General features: G+C 45.8%; 2 protein-coding genes across 8 annotated transcripts in view; one reads left to right on the plus strand and one right to left on the minus strand.

The window, feature by feature from the left end:
• LOC121569637 (sterile alpha motif domain-containing protein 14-like) overlaps positions 1-2,532 on the plus strand; it is a 37,027-nt gene extending 34,495 nt beyond the window's left edge. Inside the window, exon 10 of the mRNA XM_041880761.2 lies at positions 694-2,532. Coding sequence (XP_041736695.1) covers positions 694-858 — 165 coding nt within the window. The 3' untranslated portion in view covers positions 859-2,532. The remainder of the gene's footprint in view (positions 1-693) is intronic.
• A 93-nt stretch (positions 2,533-2,625) lies between these two features.
• The window catches only part of LOC121569635 (MAGUK p55 subfamily member 3-like), a 37,095-nt gene continuing 17,186 nt past the window's right edge, over positions 2,626-22,534 (minus strand). The window contains exons 3-21 of one of the 7 annotated variants that reach the window (XM_045210874.1): positions 21,908-22,026; positions 21,453-21,530; positions 19,209-19,289; positions 18,760-18,897; positions 18,423-18,504; positions 16,014-16,099; positions 15,745-15,819; positions 13,730-13,926; positions 12,872-12,936; positions 11,353-11,373; positions 9,622-9,663; positions 8,975-8,986; positions 8,291-8,356; positions 7,120-7,281; positions 6,305-6,385; positions 6,076-6,169; positions 5,856-5,964; positions 5,398-5,526; positions 2,626-4,988 (exon numbers count right to left, since the gene is read on the minus strand). In XM_045210874.1, the coding sequence (XP_045066809.1) occupies positions 4,809-4,988; positions 5,398-5,526; positions 5,856-5,964; positions 6,076-6,169; positions 6,305-6,385; positions 7,120-7,281; positions 8,291-8,356; positions 8,975-8,986; positions 9,622-9,663; positions 11,353-11,373; positions 12,872-12,936; positions 13,730-13,926; positions 15,745-15,819; positions 16,014-16,099; positions 18,423-18,504; positions 18,760-18,897; positions 19,209-19,289; positions 21,453-21,530; positions 21,908-22,026 (1,817 nt within the window). In that variant the 3' untranslated portion in view covers positions 2,626-4,808. Of the gene's footprint in view, positions 4,989-5,397; positions 5,547-5,855; positions 5,965-6,075; positions 6,170-6,304; positions 6,386-7,119; positions 7,282-8,290; positions 8,357-8,974; positions 8,987-9,621; positions 9,664-11,352; positions 11,374-12,871; positions 12,937-13,729; positions 13,927-15,744; positions 15,820-16,013; positions 16,100-18,422; positions 18,505-18,759; positions 18,898-19,208; positions 19,290-21,452; positions 21,531-21,907; positions 22,027-22,534 lie in introns of those variants that run through there. The other 6 variants (XM_045210875.1, XM_045210877.1, XM_045210879.1 and 3 more) reach the window with 6 other exon arrangements.

The following is a 22,534-nucleotide window of genomic DNA, read 5'->3' on the forward strand; positions in this document are numbered from 1 at the left end:
GCCACCAACCTCCTGTGATTCACACACCCACTCACACACCAGTGAGGATGGCTCATAATAATGGCTGGAACAGAGTTAATGGAATGGCATCAAACCATGTGTTTGACGTATTTGATACCATTCCACCAAATCCGCTCCAGTCATTACCACTTGCTGTGGCACACACACACACACACACACACACACACCAGTGAGGATGGCTCATAATAATGGCTGGAACAGAGTTAATGGAATGGCATCAAACCATGTGTTTGACGTATTTGATACCATTCCACTAATTCCGCTCCAGTCATTACCACTTGCTGTGGCACACACACACACACACACACACACACACACTTTCCCACTCTTTACATATGCTGCTGCTACTTTTACCCCTCCCTACATGTACATTACCTCAACTACCTCAACTACCTCGTACCCCTGCAAATTGACTCGTTACCAGTGCTCCTTGTATAGCCTTGTTATTGTTATTTTATTGTGTTACTATTATAGCAAAATGTTCTTCCTTTTTAACACTGCATTGTTGGGAAAGGGCTCGTAATTAAGCATTTCACGGTCAAGTCTACACATTTTAGTCATTTAGCAGACGCTCTAATCCAGAGCGATTTACAGTTAGTTAGTGAGTGCATACATTTTCATACTGGCCCCCCGTTGTATTCGGCGCGATCTTTTATTATATTTTATTCTCAGGGTTTGGGAGTGAACAGTTCGACAGACCGCAGTGCACTGAAAAGGCGGATCAAAGACATTCATGCAGCAGCGGAAAAGGAGCGCAAGGCCCTTGACAAACTGGAACGCCAGAAAGAGAAGCAGCGCAAGAAGGAACAGGAGCTACGCAAGCTAAACACAAGCTAGACATAACCACCAGATGGCGCTAAATGACCACAGAAATACTCCTGACTAGAAACTGGTACTGGTGCACCATCTCCAATTTTCACCTTATCATGATAGCATTGATGCTAACTGTTTTGTGCAAAAAATTGGAATTTGGACATAGACTTTTGTACTGTACTTCCGGTTTGGATGTGAGGCTTTGAACCCTGTGATGGGCGGGACAGTGTGTTGTCTATCACTGTCACATGAAAAATAACAGAATGAAAGCTCCATGCTCTTCATGTCAAAGGGCTTTATTTTAGACGCAGTTATGACAATACATCTATAATCACACACTATTTCTTCTTAATTTGGGAAGTTGGAGGACAATTTTGTTCACGGCAGGACTGTCAATATCTAATTTGTGTCCCGAGTTGAAAAAGTTTAAGAACCCCTGTTTTAGACCAATCAGTGGTTGACGCCACATGATAGGTCCCGCCCATATTGGGGTTCAGACGTCACATTCGCCCTGGCTATGAAAAATGTGTTCTTCTTGGTCAATCAGGAAGGTTATCCACCCTTGTGGAAAATCTGACTCATATTTTGTTACTGGAAATGAGTATGTGTTATATGTGACTTCTACACACATTCAATACATTGACAAAGTCATTATTTTCCCATAACTTTTGACCATACACACATACATTCTAGCAAATTACACACTATCAAAACCAAACCCATGGCCTGAGTTATTATAGAAATAATATAATTACAGAAATTAGCATTTATTTATTTTACAAATAATATAATCACAGAATTCAGCTTTTTTTTTACTCATAAGCACAAGCCAGTAACACCCAACCACATTCATATTGTAGTATGCATCAATACTCTGTAAGCCACTCTAATGTCAGTGGACAGGAGTTAAACTTGAAGTAACATGAAGATTTGTCCAGGACATCGTCAAGAGAAGATGCTGATGAGACAGATGTGATTTCTGAGCATATTTGTATATACTGTCTGTTTGTGGTGTACGTGCATGTTTGTGACGTATGATATACTGTCTGTTTATGTGTGTGCATATGTGCTATCTGAGGTCACGACTGTATGGGGATGGGACTGGCTCTCCTGAAAGGAGTCTTCTGTGGTGGCCATTTTAGAATTATGGGTGTTGTCAATCTTCTGTCTCTAGTCCCACGTTGCACCAATCGTCATCTTAGATGTTTTTGTCTTGAGAGTCTCCAAGTTTTTGGATCCTGCTGGAACAAGACAAGAAAGGCACATCGATCATCTTTGGAGGATTCAGGGCCCCGTATAAGGACTGATGCTGGACATGCTATCGAAACCGTATCCCCATTTTACCCAATTTTCATACTGAATTCTTGGACTGGTTTGTGGTCAGAAGAACCAGTGACATTGACATTAGCTCCAAGTTTTACACTACATGGTCCTTAGGACTCGTTTCTTGATTTCTGTCCTCCCATGATGCGGTTGCTTCATTAATTTCAACTCCTGTGTCAAATGGAAATATGTATTAAATATGTTTTAAAATGCAGAATGCATGTCAGGACTCCCAAACCTCTGCTGCTGCTGGTCTCTCAACTCTGGTCTCTCAGTTCAACATGTGGGCTGATTCACACTCGGTTTGTACAACTGATATGCAGCGCATCTGACACATCAGGGGTGTGGCCTTGACGCTAGGGTTTTAACCCTAACCCAACTCAAAATAACATTTTACTCCAACTCAAAATAATAGGTTCATCCAATTCAAAATGGTCAGGATTTGACTATAACAAAACATACACAAAGTAGCACTTGGTTCATCTGGTTTTACTATGGCACTTTATACATGTCACATTACAAAGTCACCATTCTGGGTTTCTTGGTTTACAGTAAAAGATCAAGAACACATTGCATGTTAAAAAGAGAACAGGATGAGAATTGGAGGAAAGGAGGATCTGGAAGCTCCTGTTGATAGTTTATCAGTTCTCCACAACAAAACAAGACTTAGTGTTTACACACACACACACACACACACACAGAGCGCTGAGAACTTTGATGCCTCTATTAAAAGAGCACCAGTCGCTCAGAGCGACAGAGCCGATATATAGATTGAGAACAGGTGGAGTTTCACAAAACCTCTCTGATTGCTTTAGTCTAGTAACAACAGTTATTTTCTCCCTTATCTTTCACCAGCGTGAGTCATTGGTTTTTCTTGTGTATTACCTTGTAACCTTGAAATGGCTTTTAACATTGCTTCTGTAAACACCAAGATAACATAAAAGAAACACGTACGTGTGTATTTATAATGACGGCTTGAACCCACAATCACACTTGGAAGAGTCCATATCCCACTAATACCAGTGTCCTCAACTGTAGAGACAACAGATACAGAACAATTTAACAAGGACCCTGATTATCAAGATGGACCATAGAACACCCCCCTCCCCAAAACCCTATTGCCCACACTGCACCTACATCTTAAACGTGTCTGATGTCAGCTATACAAGGTGCATTCCTATGTACACAAAAAGGAGCATAGCATGTTTTAGTGCACTTGTGTGTACATGACATCCACACATCCAGAGTCCCAGAACTGAAGTAATGCACACTTACTGTTGATTAGACAGGATTAGACACTTAGGGTCAAAGTTCAACAGGTTGCATTGAAGTGCTACGAGATCGTTCGTTGGCACAGTAGGATTTGCATGTACAATATTTACATCTGAGATTAAATAACTAAGCTGTCGTGCACATCCTAAAAACACGTCCAAATCATAAAATAATTGATCTAATAAAGCTTTATAAAATAATATTCTATTTCACATTCCATATTTCTGTACCATTACATCTATACTACTGTACTATTGACAGAGTGTGTGGGTTAATAATACTATGTATGTATTTCTACTCATTGTCCAGGTATAATGGAAGCAGGTGGATTGGCTTTTAGATAACGTTTCAATAACATTATAATAACAATGGATAGGCTTCACTCAGCATCCATTGAATCAACGAGCAGAGGAAATAGGTGAGGAAGCACTGTAAGTGAGGAAACCTTACAAAACAGTCATGTTGTCTTTGTGAAGGAATTGTGTAAGTGATCTGTAGGATTTCCTGCAGTATTCTTGTACGAGTTTTTTGACTGTAAGTCGCTTTGGATAAAAGTGTGTGCTAAATGGCATATATTATTATATTAAGAGGAATTTAAGTACTAGACACTGTGGGCCAAAGAAAGCTACAGATGACACTTCACATGGAGCCACACGATGTCTGTCTTGTTGTCTGACTGACTGACTGACTGACTGACTGACATACATAATAAAAAAACAACTTGAATAAATATATGAAAAACATATTAATTTGAACAATGGATTGCATGTACTGTATACGTGTGTGTGTGTGTGTGGAGGCAGCCAGGTTTTTAGCCAGGAAAACAGTCTTTCCCTCTGAACATCCCAAACACAGAAATGTTCCAAAGGGTTTTGCCGCATGCGGGCCAAAGAAAGCCACTCCACATGGAGCCACAAGATGTCTGTATGTCTGTCTGACTGACTGGCTGACATAAATAATAAAAAAAAAACTTGAATAAATATATGAAAAACATATTAATTTGAACAATGGATTGCATGCACTGAATATGTGTGTGTGTGTGTGTGTGTGTGTGTGTGTGTGTGTGTGTGGAGTCAGCCAGGTTTTTAGCCAGGAAAACAGTCTTTCCCTCTGAACATCCCAAACACAGAAATGTCCAAAGGGTTTTGCCGCATGCCCTTCTCCCCTAGTGCCAGTGGGGCTGGCCCAGCATCAGGTATCAGGCCAGGGGTTCGGGCAGTATCCTCCCCACCCCACAGGCTGGCCCATGGAGCCAAGGGGAAGGGGTCCAGGAGATCAGGAAAGGGCTGAAGGGGAGGGGGTAGGGTAGGGGTCCTGCTGGAGGAAGGGCTGGGGGGCTGTGTACCCCCTCTGGAGGGTGGTGGTTGGGGAGAGGGGGGTTAGTTCCGGACCCAACAGAGGGGCACCCAGAAGGTCTCACGCTCCAGCCGCTCCAGAATGCCTCGTAGTTCTGTGCAGGCGCTGGCTGAGTCCTCCTTGATTAGGACCCGGTCGACCAAGTGGCCGTACTGCTGGTCCATCTGCTGCGCCGACTGACGCATTTCCTGCAGGTCCTCATCCTGACAGGGACAGACAGACAGACAGGGGAGAGACAGAGACAGCGGACAATCAGACAGAGACAGACAGGGGAGAGACAGAGACAGCGGACAATCAGACAGACAGACAGACAGACAGGGGAGAGACAGAGACAGCGGAGAATCAGACAGACAGACAGACAGATTGACATGAAAATGAAGAAGAAGCAGAAGAGTGAGTGAGGATATAAAGGTGTAATCAGATTAAGCAAGGGAAGGTAGAGAGAACACCCGAGGAGAGAGAGAGAAAGAGGAGAAAAGAGGAAAGGAGAAAGCATGCCACGCAAAATAAAAGATTGAGAAACAGAAAAAAGGTTAAATAACTCATTGATACATTCACATGAGCACATTTCAGACTCAGCTCCATATAATAAAAAGAGACAGCAGGTCTCACCGTAACTCGCCCATGGTCTCCCCCTGCTGGTGAGGTGGCAGCACTACGACGGCGTCTGCTCTCCGGGACGCGCGGCTTGACGAAGATGACATAGGGCTTGAACTCAGATGTCCGCAGTGTCTTCAGAGCCTGAGGGGCCAGGACACAGTCTGACACAATATCACACAGTCTGCTCTGATTGTCACACAGAGTACACCGGGTTTAGAGAACAGATACTATCAGAGAAATGTCCTCTTGAGATGTCAGAAATGCAACGGATAACTGCGACACAAGCTAATATGGCAGCCTGCCTGACTGAAACAGAAATTACTCTCACCAAGAGACCACAGGAGAAACGTCAGGGGCCGTCATAGAATAGGGTGTGACACCGATTCCATGTGATAGCCGTGGTTATATTGTACAGTGCATTATGACAGAATGGGATTTGCTTCACTGCAGAATATGTGCCTTGGCCCTACCTCTGGCTGAACGTCCACTAGGCACATCTTGTTCTTGGCCTGTACAGAGCGGATGGCCTCTATACTGGTACCATACTGGTTCTCCTTGTACTCCCCATGCTCTATGAACCTGGACACACAGGACACAACTAAGCACAAAACAGACAAAACAAAGCAGAGTACTATAGAGATGGACATTATGGCCCTGCAGATCAGCCATATAGTATTAAAGAGAACTCACTTGTTGCTCAGAGCGTCTGCATCAAACGCCTGTTTGGTGACAAAGTGGTACTCCACCCCCTCCTTCTCATGAGGCTTCTTGGGCCTGGTGGTATCTGGAGACACGAGAGATAGTGGAAATTGGGAAAGCTGTGATTGTTTTACTGGCGTAGCAGTTCTTTACTAGGGTGTTAGAGGGTATCGCCATCATTGTAGAAAGAAGAGGGTGAGGTTTAGAAGGTGTGACTCACGTGGTACAGCCACAGCATAGCGATGTGGGTTCTCTGCTATCATCTTCTGTTTCAGCTCATTGATACGAGCTCCAAGGGAACCTTTGTGTGAGTGAGCGTGAGAGTGAGAGAGAGAGAGAGAGGGAGAGAGAGAATGAAAGAGAATGAGAGAGAAAGAAAGAAAGAAAGAAAGAAAGAAAGAAAGAAAGAAAGAAAGAAAGAAAGAAAGAAAGAAAGAAAGAAAGAAAGAAAGAAAGGGAGAGAGAGAAAAAGAGAGAGAGTAGAGAGAGGGAGTGACACAGAGTTATTTAAACAGTACTATCAGGGACAAATAATCAATATTTGCTGGAAAAAATCTGAATCAACATCAAGTTAAGTCCACTGTTTAGTTACTGGATGTGCCATTTGTTGTGCACTTTGATTTAAATAATAATAATAAGCCATTTCGCAGACGCTTTTATACAAAGCGACTTACAGTCATGTGTGCATAAATTTTTACGTATGAGTGGTCCCAGGGATCGAACCCACTACCCTGGCGTTACAAGCGCCATGCTCTACCAATTGAGCTACAGAGGACTAACTTATCAGAAACATAAATAGCATTAGACATACAGCTACCGTAGATAAGACTTCAAAGGCCCACACAACTAAGTTGGTCATCAGACTGACTGCATAAAGTGAAACAGAATATGAGCTATCGGGAGATCAGGCTGTGGTCACAAGGCCACCACACAACCAGAGGAAGTTGCTGTTTGTAGTGTTGGCCACTAGAAGGCAGTATCATCACAGTAGAATGACTCCACACTGCCATTGTCATCCTGAACCTGTTGTCTTACCTATCAGGACCACCAAGCGGGGTCTCTCGTTGGGCCTGTGCTGGTAGCGGGTCACCTCCTCGTAGGTAGCAAAGTCTGGGTCGGTGGGGTCGGGAGTGGCCCCTCCTCCGAGGGATCCTGACCGGTCCTTTCGGCTCAGACGGAAACTCCTCCTCAGACCGGCTAAGGCAGGACAGGCAGGTGGGAGGGGCAGGGAGAGAAAGGTGAGGCAGGGAGGCACAGGGTCAAAAGGTCAGATATGATCATCCACTTAAGTGATTTGATACACTGTCTAACACATGCTCATTCTACATAATTACAACTGTATTCTCTAAGGCATTTTAGATAGCGGTTGTAGTTGTTCTCACTTGGCAATTAGTGTTGCTGACAAACATTTTGAAGGTACAATACCAGTGTCACGTCATATCAGGACATCATATAAGGTTATCATGCAAATCAAACACCAACATTTCCATAACATTATTATTTGTTGGATTATTAGAAGTTGGTTATTGAATAATAAAGAAAGTGCAACCATCTATAATCATGCATTAAAACCCCAGTGAACCATGTGACCATTAAAATACTAGTGGTAAGCTGTGATCCGTCATTAGTCAGTGAGTGATACTACAGGTCTGACAGCCTGACCCGTGCTTATCTCTAAGGTAAATGGGCTGCCAGCAGCGTTGTGAGATATTGGCTGAATCTGCTCATTTACAAGCATGTGTCAACAAATATCACTCACATGCAGCTAATATCTGACAAGGGGTTTGGCAGCTCCAATTTCACAGTGAGAAATAAGCTCTGGGACTGAGAGTGAAGCAAACAGACTTCTGCTATTACTATCAAGCTCATGCCTCTCCTTTCTCTTTTTAAAGGAGACTTGGCTTCACTCAACGAACAACAAATAATACTACAGTAATGATAAAGGAGAGAGCTTCTTGCCATGCCAAGGAAGAACAATGGTCTCATTTGTAACACATGTAACAGTGTACAGTACAAAGGAGGCATGCTGCTTGACACAGGGCTATTGGAGTGGACAAGGGGGGATAGGGCAGCCTGACTCTGACGATCACAGTGTAGTGGGAGTGACACGCACACACGCACACACAGTGTCTCCAGGCCCAAGGGTGCCCATCCCCCCTGCCTGCGGACAGTGGGAATACCTGAGGGAACAAGCCGGTAACAGTACCTGAATAAAATTCCCAGGAAAACACCTGGCCACAGGAGGGCGCCACTGCTTTACACTTAGGAGAGACTATAACTGGCGTTAGAGCGTCACACAACCCAGCCTCGCGCCTCAGTCTCCACACAGGGTGAAACAAGCAGCAAAACGTGCCTGGTTGGTTGAGTGTGCAATGCGTCCAACGCAGCAGGGCCCTCGTGGGGGTGAGGGTAGGAGGGGTGCACCAGCCATAGCAGCAGCAGAGGCAGAGGCAAGAGGGGAGTCTCAGGAGGATCCAAACACTGCTTAGTTTGCAGCAGGGCAAGGGTGCTGGGTTTAATCTCCATATATAAGGAGTCATGTCAGTATTCTGTGTCATTACAAAGGTAAACAAACTTGTTTACCTCCTTGATTACTGGCACCCAAATGAGGTGTAGAATAATACAGTTGGTCTTCTTGCCATGGGAGGGCAGTTTTTTTTACTGTCAGCTGTGTTCAGATCACTCCATGTGCTCTGATTTTCATTAAAACAGTTTCTGGGGAAATGGGGAGGGGGAGGGGCCTCAAGGTCATGTAGGGGTGAAGGAGTCGAGGGGAGGACATTGGAAGGAGGGGAGGCCAGTGGGAGGATAGCAGGGGGCTGAGGATTACGGGAAAAGCTTTATATTGTCGTGCCAATGCAATTTCAGTCTGGATGCAAACTATATTTACCACAGTCAGTAGCTTGAGGGTTAAATCCAATTGACAACGCTCATTAGCAAGTAGTAACATTTTTGAATGCCCTGAAATGACTGCTACTCTGGTGTCTGGGGAACTGGTAATGATCCTAAGATGTGTTAATACCCTGACAGAGAGGCATAGCAGCCATGTCTCAATATCTACTGGAGATAAAACTGTTTCAAGTCTGGTATTCGCTCTCTATCGCACCCTCTTCAGCACTTTTCTCATTACACTAATTATGTAATGAGACCAATTTGTTATCGACACCTGAAGGAGTGAGAAACTAAACTCCCCTCTTTCGCTCTCCCTCTCTCATATTTAGCTGGAAAAACTGGTGCTGGAACTCACATTCTCCCCTGCAATACTAGTCTTCCCTATCAAATTAACTAGGATCAGTTCTGTCTCCTCTCAGCATTGTCTCTCCCCACTATCTCTCTCTCCACCTCTCTCCTCCCTTCTTAATCACTTCTCACACGGACCCCCCAACCCCAGCCAGTCCCACCCTCAGGACATCCATACATTCCCCAACCCAAAGCGGCATTTCAGTTAGCCAGCAGCACACAGCAAGGTCCTGGCAGACACACAGACATCAGACAGCAATAGAGGCGGCAGATGGAGGAAGACGTGCAGGCTCTCACCTATGTACTGTCCATTGAAATAGCCCTCACAGTCACAGTCCTCTGTAGGGAGGCAAGCAGGGAGAAGAGGGGGGCGGGGGATGAGCGGAAGGTAAGTAACCTGGAGGAAGGATCAGAGGGGTGGGGAGGGTGGGGTACAGTGGGGAGGGGGGAGGGGGGGCTGCGGGCTCTGAAGCAGGGCAGGCAGGGTCAGGCAGGTGGGCGGTGGGCAGAGGGGTGGGCACAGCGTAGGACACTAAGCCAGCAGGTCAGGATAGGGAGGTGTCAGCAGGACCTCAGCCGGAGCCCGCAGCCACTGTGGCAGCCATGATGGGAGAGGTTTGACAGACACACCGAGCACTTCTGCTCTGAGAGGACAGGGGCACTTCTGGAGGCACTCGACTGGAAAAGGGAACTGGGCCTCCCTGGCCCACACACATGGCTTTGTGAAATGGACAGCTCACAAAGCTATGGTAGCTAGCATACAAAAACCAGTGCAATTCACAACTCTAGAACTGCTGAATTCAATATTAAACTAAGCAAAAAACAATATCAATTTCAATATCTGATGTCTCTGAAACTCTGGATATGCAACAAAAGTGCAGACGATGGTATATTCACAACTCAGAGATACCGATTAGAAAATTGCTGACAGATAAAAATCGGGCAAGTAGAAAAGAGGACAGCAGAGAAGGGAGAGGAAGAAAGAGAAATCCTCTGCAAGGAGAAGAACAGGTAGCCAAGACACAGTAGAGGAGTGAGGAGACGAAGAGGATAGCAAACTGCAGTAGACAGAAGAAGATGAACTACAGAGGAGAAGAATAAAAGAATAGAAGCTGATGATGATGATGGAGATGGTGGGTCCTTGCTATCTTTGCTTGGCTGTGCTTTACAGTCTGCAGGCCTGCCATAGCATTACACACATACAATAAGGTATGGGCTCTCGAAGTATGGGCTCTTTAAGCATTGCCATGATATGCTTTATGTAATGTTCTTATAAGGTAGGGTGGGTGCTGGTCCACGACTTAGAAAGTGAATACCTTATGAAGGTTGGGGTGCACACCAGAACATTTTGAGTTAAGATGCTTAAAATAATCTTGAAAAGTACGATTTTTTTGGAGTGTGTCCAGTTCGTTATTAGAATGCACGCACATACTCACACACACACACACACACACACACACACTGCAATCGGGGTGAATCTCTATTTTGGTCTCGTAGGCTGCCTACAGTGGGGGAGGATTTAAGTTGGAAGCAGAGCAGTACAGGACCCATGGGATCTTATCTACCCCCGCAGCACAGGGACACACACAGACACACACACACACACACACAGACACACACACACACAAATCCATATGCACACACACACCAAAAGAAAGAGAGAGGGCTGAGAGCTTTGATGCCTCTACTAAAATACCTTCTAGCAGGATCCTGCAAGCAGACAGTAAGCGTCCTCTCATAGTCATACAAAGCAGTTTGAAAACACGGAACTCAAATTGTCAAATGTTATGGGAAGTTATGAGAAATATAAGAGTAATAGAATATAAACTGTCACCACATGTCCATGTGTCTGATTATGCCTGATTGTGGATGGTTATGTCCTGTCTAATCTCTGACGGTGGCAATAAAGCTAGTGGCACACTGCCCTCATTCCCTGATCATGGTGATGTGTGAGTGAGGGAGAGAGACTGAGAGAGAGAGAGAGAGAGAGAGAAAGGATAGCAGACATCTCTGTACCAGTATACCCACCTTTGTCACATCCCTGGTCATCTGAGGTAAGCAGTGAGGGAAAGGAGGATGATGAGAAATCTTTGACAAACAGTTACACAAAACCCCCAACGGGCAACGGGTATTGGTGTTATCTCCTTTCTCAAATTCTTTGTCTGATATTCACAAACTTTAAAATATCATTTTTCTAGCAGGCAAGTCGATGGAGAATGAGAGAAAATGAGTGAGAGCGAGAGAGAAGAGAGAGAGCGAGAGAGAGAGCGAGAGAGAGAGCGAGAGAGAGAGCGAGAGAGAGAGCGAGAGAGAGAGCGAGAGAGAGAGAGAGAGAGAGAGAGAGAGAGAGAGAGAGAGAGAGAGAGATGGGAATTATAGATTTTAAAATGCACAAACTGTCTCAGTCTCAGTCTCTGTACTGTGACGTCATCGAGGGGTCGAGCCTCTGACCCACATTAAAAAGGCAACCTCAGGAGCTTCACTAGTGGCATGGTTATTAATCAAAGAGAGAGGGAAAGAGAGAGAAAGAGAGAGCGAGAGAGAGGTAGAGAGAGAGAGGTGGAGAGAGGTAGAGAGAGAGAGGTAGGGAGATTGAGAGAAAGAGAGAAGAAGAGAGTCCACACAGACACGGGTCTCCATGGTGTAGCCGGGCTAGCTGACATATTGCTAAGCTCTTGTTGTCTCCCTGGGGCTCAGACCTAATCGGATCGCCTGCGGATTATGGACCATGAAGCGCCACGCTCGCATTAAACACTCACCTGGCCACTTCTATTCAGACATACCCAATACTATTACCCCACAACACAGAGCCGGAGATAGACAGAGTGGACAAAATAGACATTGTTACATACTCATCCTGTTAATTGGTTCTAGTCTGTTGTCTGTCTCTCACTACAGAGATACACTGTGTGCTCACCGGTCAGATGGACCAGACATGAAAGAGATTAATTCATATCTATGCGATCCCTCCCTCTCTTCTTCCCCCTCCCAAAGCCCTCTCTCGCTCTTTTTTCAATTTGTCCCTCCCTCTCCTTCTCTCTCTCTCTCGTCCCTTTTCAAAACACATCCTCATGACAGCAGAGAATAAACAGTGAAAAGTAAGACTCCCGATGACGCCAATTACCAGCAAAAAAGGTAAATAAACGTCAACATAAACACATCTATCTAATATGAACCATCACCGACAAAGAAGTTATACTTCAAAAGATATCCTTGAGCTTCAGTTTGATATTGGGTACAACAGCGAACATGTATCTGTATGTCTGTACACTCTTAGAAAAAAGGGTTCCAAAATAGTTATTCGGCTGTCCCCATAGGAGAACCCTTTTTGGTTCCAGGTAGAACCCTTTTTTGTTCCAGGTAGAACCCTTTTGGGTTCCATGTAGAACCCTCTGTAGAAATGGTTCTTCATGGAATCCAAAAGGGTTCTACCTGGAACCAAAAGGGTTCTACCTGCAACCATAAAGGGTTATTCGAAGGGTTCTCCTATGGGGACAGCCAAATAACCCTTTAAGGTTCTAGATAGCACCTTTTTGTGGAAACTTACAGGTCAGATTTTTAGGGGATTTAGGGTTCGGAAGTGTGCCCATTTTGATCCGGTAGGCCAGCCGTCTGAGAAAATGTAAGGAGGAAAGAAAGTGAGAAGAAATAAGAGGGAGAGAGGGGGGGAGAGAGAAAGAGAGAGACCATGACAGTGTCAGAGAGATAAACAGAGATAGGAGGAAGAGAGGCAGTGAAGGAGGGAGGCAAAGAGATTGAAAGAGAAGATTAGAACATGAGAGACAGGATATAACATAAACTGACCCCTGCCTCATATGTGTTATCAGTGAAAGGAGCAAAGCCAGTATGAGAGATTAAACCCATGGCTTGGCTGAGGTTCCCTTTCTGTATTTCAGCCACCATGATTAATCCAACACAGTGTACGTGTTTGAGTGTGTGTGTGTGTGTGTCCGCAATGAGGCTGCCCTGGTATCGCTCCCCCCTGCTTAGCTAAGATGAATACAGAGTGGGCAGTGGGTTGGGGTTGGGGCTTGGGTGTGTTTATACCACCACTGCAGCACCCCCCCGACATTTACATATTCATCCTATTGAGGGATTATGACACTGACATAATGTGTTAAGATCCAAGCTGCTCTGATACTTGATTTAAAAACACATTTGACCCCTCAAAGTGGAGCACATGACTATCGCTCTATGGCGATATCTGCACTGTTTAAAAGCAATTCAGTCCACATACTGTACACAATATAAGAGTCATACAGTATATGCATAATATAATACAGTACATATAGTATCATACTGGTTTAGGAAACTACTAGGCTTGATCTGGTTCTTTTCATGTTTAGACTCTTCTCTGAGCTATGAGCTAACGCCTGTCCATGGACTTCTCTGCCTATAGTCTCACCTCTCCTGGAAGAGTTTGGAGGGGATGAGTCCAGCACGGAGGTTGCTGTCGCCCACCCGTTTGGCCTGCCACCAGGTGGGGTCATCCTGGGTTACCACCTGCAGGATGTCACCTCGCTTGAAGGGAAGTCCCGCCTCCTGACAGGGCGTGGCCTTGTCATCAGCAGGGATGTAGTCAAACAGGGCCCTCATGTAGACCTGAGAGACCACACACACACAGACACGACTGTTAAACCATCTCAGAATTACATGTGGTATGTATGGAAGATAATTGACTCATCACCTCAAACTAGAGAGAGGGAAAGTGATGCTTTTGCAAATAGATTTCAGAATCACAGTCTATCTGTGCATGTTTCTGTGTGTGTGCATGAACATGTGCATACAACATACACTATATATACAAAAGTATGTGGACACCCCTTCAAATGAGTGGATTCGGCTATTTCAGCCACACCCGTTGCTGACAGGTGTATAAAATGAAGCACACAGCCATGCAATCTCCATAGACAAACACTGGCAGTAGAATGGCCTTACTGAAGAGCTCAGTGACTTTCAACGTGGCACTGTCATAGGATGCCACCTTTCCAACAAGTCAGTTTGTCAAATTTCTGCCCTGCTAGAGCTGCTCTGGTCAACTGTAAGTGCTGTTATTGGGAAGTGGAAACGTCTAGGAGCAACAACGGCTCAGCAGCGAAGTGGTAGGCCACACAAGCTCACAGAACTGGACCGCCGAGTGCTGAAGCGCGTAGAGCGTAAAAATCGTCTGTCTTTGGTTGCAACACTCACTACCGAGTTCCAAACTGCCTCTGGAAGCAACGTCAGCACAAAAACTGTTTGTCGGGGGCTTCACGAAATGGGTTTGCATGGACGAGCAGCCGCACACAAGCCTAAGAACACCATGCGCAATGCCAAGCGTCGGCTGGAGTGGTGTAAAGCTCGCCGCCATTGGACTCTGGAGCAGTGGAAACGCGTTCTCTGGAGTGATGAATCACACTTCACCATCTGGCAGTCCAATGGACGAATCTGGGTTTGGCGGACGCCAGGAGAACGCTACATGCCCCAATGCATAGTGCCAACTGTAAAGTTTGGTGGAGGAGGAATAATGGTCTGGGGCTGTTTTTCATGGTACGGGGGCTAGGCCCCTTAGTTCCAGTGTAGGGAAATCTTAATGCTACAGCATACAGTGACATTCTAGACGATTCTGTGCTTCCAACTTTGTGGCAACAGTTTGGGGAAGGCCCTTTCCTGTTTAAGCATGATAATGCCCCATGCAAAAAGTAAGTTCCATACAGAAATCGTTTGTCAAGATTGGTGTGGAAGAACTTGACTGGCCTGCACAGAGGCCTGACCTCAACCCCATCAAACACCTTTACGATGAATTGGAACGCCGACTGCGAGCCAGGCCTAATCGCCCAAAATCAGTGCCCGACCACACTAATGTTCTTGTGGCTGAATGAATGCAAGTCCCCACAGCAATGTTCCAACATCTAGTGGAAAGCCTTCCCAGAAGAGTGGAGGTTGTTATAGCAGCAAAGGGGGGACCAACTCCATATTAATGCCCATGATTTTGGAATGAGATGTTCGAAGAGCAGGTGTCCACATACTTTTGGTCATGTAGTGTTTCTGAAACATGTCTGAAATTACACCTACACTTCTCGGTGCATGTTGGCACAAATTGGTTTAATTCATCTGCCATTGACTCTACTGCTGTGTGTGTGAGCCTGAACCCAAGCTGTTCAGTATTCTGACCCTTCCTCCATTCCAGAGCAGTTGTTTTGTGTTTGTCTGTACTGAGCATGCCCAGACAGTTGTGTTGTGTTTGTCTGTACTGAGCATGCCCAGACAGTTGTGTTGTATTTGTCTGTACTGACCATGCCCAGACAGTTGTTTTGTGTTTGTCTGTACTGAGCATGCCCAGACAGTTGTGTTGCGTTTGTCTGTGCTGAGCTTGCCCAAACAGTTGTGTTGTGTTTGTCTGTACTGAGCATGCCCAGACAGTTGTGTTGTGTTCCTCACCTTGCTCTCCTTCAGACGGTCCTCCTCCTTAATGGCTGGGATTATCTTCAGGGTGATGGAGCCCTGAGACTGGGACTGAATGACAAACACAGAGAGGAGCAGGATGTTAACTTCACAGAAATACAATTTGAACACAATTTGAACTCCTGTTTCTTCCTACAGAGTTGATAGTGCATGTATTGACAACAGAAATGAAAGGAAAACAGTGCTGTTGGTGCTAGTGATATAACATAATAAGGAACACATAAAGTATTCTACTCTAGTCTTACCAGAAGCTGACTGATCTCATCAGGTCTCTTGTGAATGATGGAGATGCCGTTGACCTCCCGTAGCTCGTCTCCTACATGGACCAGTCCTGGATGGAGGGGAGGAGGTGTTGAGGGGAGAAAACAGGAGAGATGTAGTAGAGATCTATGTCTGTGTTCCAAATGACACCCTATTCCCTATAAAGTGCACTCCTTTTGACCAGGGCCCATAGAATCTGGTCAAAGGTAGTGGACTGTATAGGGAATAGGGTGCCATGTGGGTTTCACACCATATCGTGTATCGAGGAGATCCTGCACAGCACTGTATCAGTAGCAGGTGTACTATATAAATCATATCACTATTGTCTGGTATGAGATATGGACAATAAGGTTTGGGAGTGGTGGTATCACTCTCCTCAGTCATGATCTACTGCAGTCACAACAGTGAAACCTGACAAAGAGGGATGAGAGATAGGATCAATACAACACTGCACAGAGAGGGAGGGAGGGAGAGAGGGAGAGAGGGAGAGAGGGAGGGCAGAGAGGGAGAGAGGGAGAGAGGGAGGGCAGAGAGGGAGAGAGGGAGAGAGAGAGAGGGAGGGCAGAGAGGGAGAGAGGGAGAGAGGGAGAGAGGGAGAGAGGGAGGGCAGAGAGGGAGAGAGGGAGGGCAGAGAGGGAGAGAGGGAGAGAGGGAGGGCAGAGAGGGAGAGAGGGAGAGAGGGAGAGAGGGAGAGAGGGAGAGAGGGAGAGAGGAGAGAGGGAGAGAGGGAGAGAAGGAGAGAGGGAGGGCAGAGGGAGAGAGGGAGAGAGGGAGAGAGGGAGAGAGGGAGAGGAGGGAGGGAGCGAGGGAGAGAGGGCAGAGAGGGAGAGAGGGAGAGAAGGGAGAGAGGGCAGAGAGGGAGAGGAGTTAGGGAGAGAGGGAGAGAGGGAGAGAGGGCAGAGAGGGAGAGAGGGCAGAGAGGGAGAGAGGGAGAGAGGGCAGAGAGGGCAAGGAGTTAGGGAGAGAGAGGGGAGAGGGGAGAGAGGGAGAGAGGGAGAGAGGGAGAGAGGGAGAGAGGGCGAGAGGGCGAGAGGGAGAGAGGGCGAGAGGCGAGAAGGCGAGAGGGCAGAGAGGGAGAGAGGGAGAGAGGGCAGAGAGGGAGAGAGGGCAGAGAGGGAGAGGAGTTAGGGAGAGAGGGGGAGAGGGAGAGAGGGCAGAGAGGGAGAGAGGGAGAGAGGGAGAGAGGGAGAGAGGGAGAGAGGGGCGAGAGGGCAGAGAGGGAGAGAGGGCAGAGAGGGAGAGAGGGCAGAGATGGAGAGAAGGAGGGAGGGCAGAGAGGGGGATAAGGAGAGAAGGAGAGAAGGAGAGAGGGAGAGAGGGAGAGAAGGAGGGAGGGCAGAGAGGAAGAGGGAGAGAAGGAGAGAAGGAGGGAGGGCAGAGCGGGAGAGAGGTAGAGGGAGAGGGAGAGAGGGAGGGAGGGAGAGAGGGAGAGAGGGATGCTATGAGGAAACAAACTTACACATAATGTACAGTACAGAGAAACAGACAGATGGTAATGCCCCTTTTTCTATTGACACCCCCCCCTACACACACACACACTAAACACACGCACCAATCATATTAAAGACATTCATGTCTCACTCCCAATGTGCAGATGGTATTTCCATGGTATCAGCAGCGGTCAGCTCGTTGGAGAGAGTGTGTAATGTGTGATATGTGATTGGCTCTCAGGGGAAAGCCAGAACACAGCTTCAAATAGCCTGATAACCACAGAGATCCTCATCTGTCTGTCTGTCTGTCTTTCACTATGCTGCTGCTTTCATCTCTGCTCCATCTCAGTATCATTAATTGAGGATACTCACAGCTGAAATTTCTATACAGGATGTTACCATTCAAATCTATACCCACTGACATACTTTAGGCTACATTATAAACTGGGTGGTTCGAGCCCTGAATGCTGATTGGCTGACAGCCATGGTATATCAGACCGTATACCATGGGTATGACAAAACATGTATTTTTACTGCACTAATTACGTTGGTAACCAGTTTATAATAGCAATAAGGCACCTCGGGGGTTTGTAATATATAGCCAATATACCACGGCTAAGGGTTGTGTCGTGCCTAAGAACAGCCCTTAGCCGTGGTACATTGGCCATATACCAGAACTCCTCGGGCCTTATTGCTTAAGTATACTGCTGCATAGAAGGCCATTTCTAATCAGACTTCTGATTATTTGTCTAAGTTACATCATCTCGGTTAGCCTTGCCTTCAGACACATTATGTCTGGCAATATTATCTGAGCAGTCCATAGATCTCATTTGACAGACCAACAAAAACTCCCTGTCTTGTTTGTACAAGTTACAGAGGGAGGGGATGATGAATCAGGACGTATCAGACAGTATAGGTTAAGACCAGACACAGAGAGGGACAGGATGGGACTCAATCACTCACCACTCCGGTCTGCAGCCCCGCCCCTCATGATGCGGGCCACGATCACAGACCCTGTGGTCTCATCCCTTCTGATGGTGGCCCCCTGGAACAGAGAGAGATGGATGGGGGGTTATATGGGGTTATTTCTATAATTTCCTCATCCTGGGTTTGCATCCTCATTCTTCCCATCTATTCTTTCTGTTCTTTCCTCTTTTCTCTTCAATCAATCAACACAGCCCCAGTCCCACTTCCCCCATCCCTATATCTCCTCATCCCCTCATCCTCTCATCCTCTCAACCTCACCCATTTTATCTCTTCCCCCCATCCCTCTGTCATCCTCTCTGCTACCATGACTCACCAGTGGTTCCTTGTTCTTGACCAGTCTGACGATCTTCACTGACTCCTCCTCCAGCTCGTCCTCGAAGTCGTCAGGCAGCGGTGGCAACACAGGGTCAAAGTTCTTCTGGGCCACCGTGTCATGAACGGACAAAACTGCCTGATGAGAGATGACAGAGAGAAAAGGATTAATGTTAGAATTGCAGAACTGCATTCTGAGTATACCAAACATTAGGAACACCTTTTTTTTATATTGAGTTGCAAGTGACATCAATAAGGGATCGTAGCTTTCACCTGGATTCACCTGGTCAGTCTATGTGATGGAAAGAGCAGGTGTTCTTAATGTTTTGTACACTCAGTGTACATAGAGATTGACATAGATAGAGCTATCCAATAACAATGGATGCGTGAATAGCCACCCCACTTTCCATAACCAGGTCTCTCTGTGTGTATGGGTGTTGTTTTGTTTACCTTGAGATGGGGGGATGTCAACAGCTGTAGGAGTTCCTTCTCCTCAACACTCATTGGTCCACTTTGTAGCTCATCTGCCACCTGCCAATCACAACAGAGCTGTCAGTCAGACCATGACCTCTGACCTAGTATAAACCTGTGTTTCCAACAGTGTGGGCTTGGGAAATAACTGAAAACTGTAACAGAAATATACTGAAAGTGTAGCAGACTGTTAGCAGTAATAGTCTAGAATATAATCAACAAATATACACTACCATTCAAAAGTTTGGGGTCACTTAGAAATGTCCTTGTTTTCGAAAGAGAAGCATTTTTTTTGTCCATTAAAATAACATAAAATTGATCAGAAATACAGTGTAGACATTGTTAATGTTGTAAATGGCTATTGTAGCTGGAAACGGCAGATTTTTAATGGAATATCCACATAGGCGTACAGAGGCCCATTATCAGCAACCATCAGTCCTGTGTTCCAATAGCACGTTGTGTTTGCTAATCCAAGTTTATCATTTTAAAAAGGCTAATTGATCATTAGAAAACCATTTTGCAATTATGTTAGCACAGCTGAAAACTGTTGTGCTGATTAAAGAAGCAATAAAACTGGCCTTCTTGAGACTAATTGAGTATCTGGAGCATCAGCAATTGTGGGTTTGATTACAGGCTCAAAATGGCCAGAAACAAATAACTTTCTTCTGAAACTCGTCAGTCTAATCTGGTTCTGAGAAATGAAGGCTATTCCATGCGAGAAATTGCCAAGAAACTGAAGATCTCGTACAACACTGTGTACTACTCCCTTCACAGAACAGTGCAAACTGGCTCTAACCAGACTAGAAAGAGGAGTGGGAGGCCCTGGTGCACAACTGGCAAGAGGACAAATACATTAGTGTCTAGTTTGAGAAACAGACGCCTGACAGGTCCTCAACTGGCAGCTTCATTAAATAGTACCCGCAAAACACCAGTCTCAACGTCAACAGTGAAGAGGCGACACTGGGATGCTGACCTTCTAGGCAGAGTTGCAAAGAAAAAGTCATATCTCAGACTGGCCAATAAAAAGAAAAGATTAAGATGGGCAAAAGAACACAGACACTGGACAGAGGAAGATTGGGAAAAAGTGTTGTGGACAGACTAATCGAAGTTTGAGGTGTTCGGAAAGAGAATTTTTGTGAGACCCAGACCAAATGAAAAGATGCTGGAGGAGCGCTTGATGCCATCTGTCAATCATGGTGGAGGCAATGTGATGATGTGATGGTCTGGGGGTGTTTGGTGGTGGTAAAGTGGGAGATTTGTACAGGGTAAAAGGGATCTTGAAGAAGGAAGGCTATCACTCCATTTTGCAACGCCATGCCATACCCTGTGGACGGCGATTGATTGGAACCAATTTCCTCCTACAACAGGACAATGACCCAAAGCACAGCTCCAAACTATGCAAGAACTATTTAGGGAAGAAGCAGTCAGCTGGTATTCTGTCTATAATGGAGTGGCCAGCACAGTCACCAGATCTTAACCCTATTGAGCTGTTGTGTGAGCAGCTTGACCGTATGGTACATAAGAAGTGCCCATCAAGCCAATCCAACTTGTGGGAGGTGCTTCAGGAAGCATGGGGTGAAATCTCTTCAGATTACCTCAACAAATTGACAACTAGAATGCCAAAGGTCTGCAAGGCTGGGATTGCTGCAAATGGATGATTCTTTGACGAAAGCAATGTTTGAAGGACACAATTATTATTTCAATTAAAAATCATTATTTCTAACCTTGTCAATGACTATATTTCCTATTCATTTTGCTGTATTTCCTATTCAAACTCATTTCCTGTATGTTTTCATAGAAAACAAGGAAATGTCTAAGTGACCCCGAACTTTTGAACGATAGTGTAGATATACACTGTAGAGTTGCACTGCTGTTGCCTAAAGCAGTGTGTGCTTGCACACACAAATACACACACAGGAGAAAAGGCAGCCAGGAGCTATTGCTCAGCACTTTTCCTATGAACTGGCGTGAGGAGAGAGAGGAGAGGCAGGATGTGGAGAGAGTCTCATTAGTGTTTACATGAATCAGCACTTTCAGACCACAACACATCACCATACCGTAACTCCATAACTCTCCATACCTTATTACCTGCATCTACCTCTTCTCTGTCTCAGCAAACACACTGGGACTGACTCCACTGGACGGGTGCTTCACACTTCGGCAGTGTGTGTGGTGTGTGTGTTCTTTGTTTGTGTGTGTGTGTGCATGCATTGTTGAACTTACATCCTCAGCCAAAGAGGCAGCGCTGTGTAGAACAGGTGTAGGACTCTGGTGCTCGTACTGTCTCAGCTTCTCATGGATCTGCAACACACAGCCAATCACAGGAGAGGTCAGGGAGGTCAAACACACACACGCACGCGCACACATACACAAATTAAACCACATAAGTGTACCATAACTTCCATTAACGTTGGCAACATTGCCACCCAGCAGAGGCGCAACTTTCACTGTATTTCTGTCCCCCCCAGTTTTATCATTGGAATGTGATACAAAATAAGGCTATGGTGTGCTTTAGGACCATGCAGACGCCTCTGAATGGTCGGGTAGGCTGTTTGGAGTGTTTATCCAACTGGATTAAAAAATATATATACTGTATATATATATATATATATATATAGTTATGTCCCCCCCACTTCTAAAACCAAACTTGCACCCCTGCCACCCAGTCTTATGTGTACCTTCATGAGGTAACCCAGGCTCTTCTCACTGAAGATGTCTTTGAGGAAGACCATGTCCTCCTTGTGGTTGGCATCAGGACGCAGCTGTGATGTCAGCAGGGCCAGTGTCTCGTGCAGGCCTGTGGAGGAGGAGAGGAGGGAGGGTGAAGGAACTGGGATCCATCTTTGTTTACGCCCTCAGAGTAATGTAATATACACTGCTCAAAAAAATAAAGGGAACACTAAAATAACACATCCTAGATCTGAATGAATGAAATAATCTTATTAAATACTTTTTTCTTTACATAGTTGAATGTGCTGACAACAAAATCACACAAAAATTATCAATGGAAATCAAATGTATCAACCCATGGAGGTCTGGATTTGGAGTCACCCTCAAAATTAAAGTGGAAAACCACACTACAGGCTGATCCAACTTTGATGTAATGTCCTTAAAACAAGTCAAAATGAGGCTCAGTAGTGTGTGTGGCCTCCACGTGCCTGTATGACCTCCCTACAATGCCTGGGCATGCTCCTGATGAGGTGGCGGATGGTCTCCTGAGGGATCTCCTCCCAGACCTGGACTAAAGCATCCGCCAACTCCTGGACAGTCTGTGGTGCAACGTGGCGTTGGTGGATGGAGCGAGA

Source organism: Coregonus clupeaformis, chromosome 35 (genome assembly GCF_020615455.1).
Source record: "Coregonus clupeaformis isolate EN_2021a chromosome 35, ASM2061545v1, whole genome shotgun sequence".
NCBI classification, from domain to species: Eukaryota; Metazoa; Chordata; class Actinopteri; order Salmoniformes; family Salmonidae; genus Coregonus; species Coregonus clupeaformis.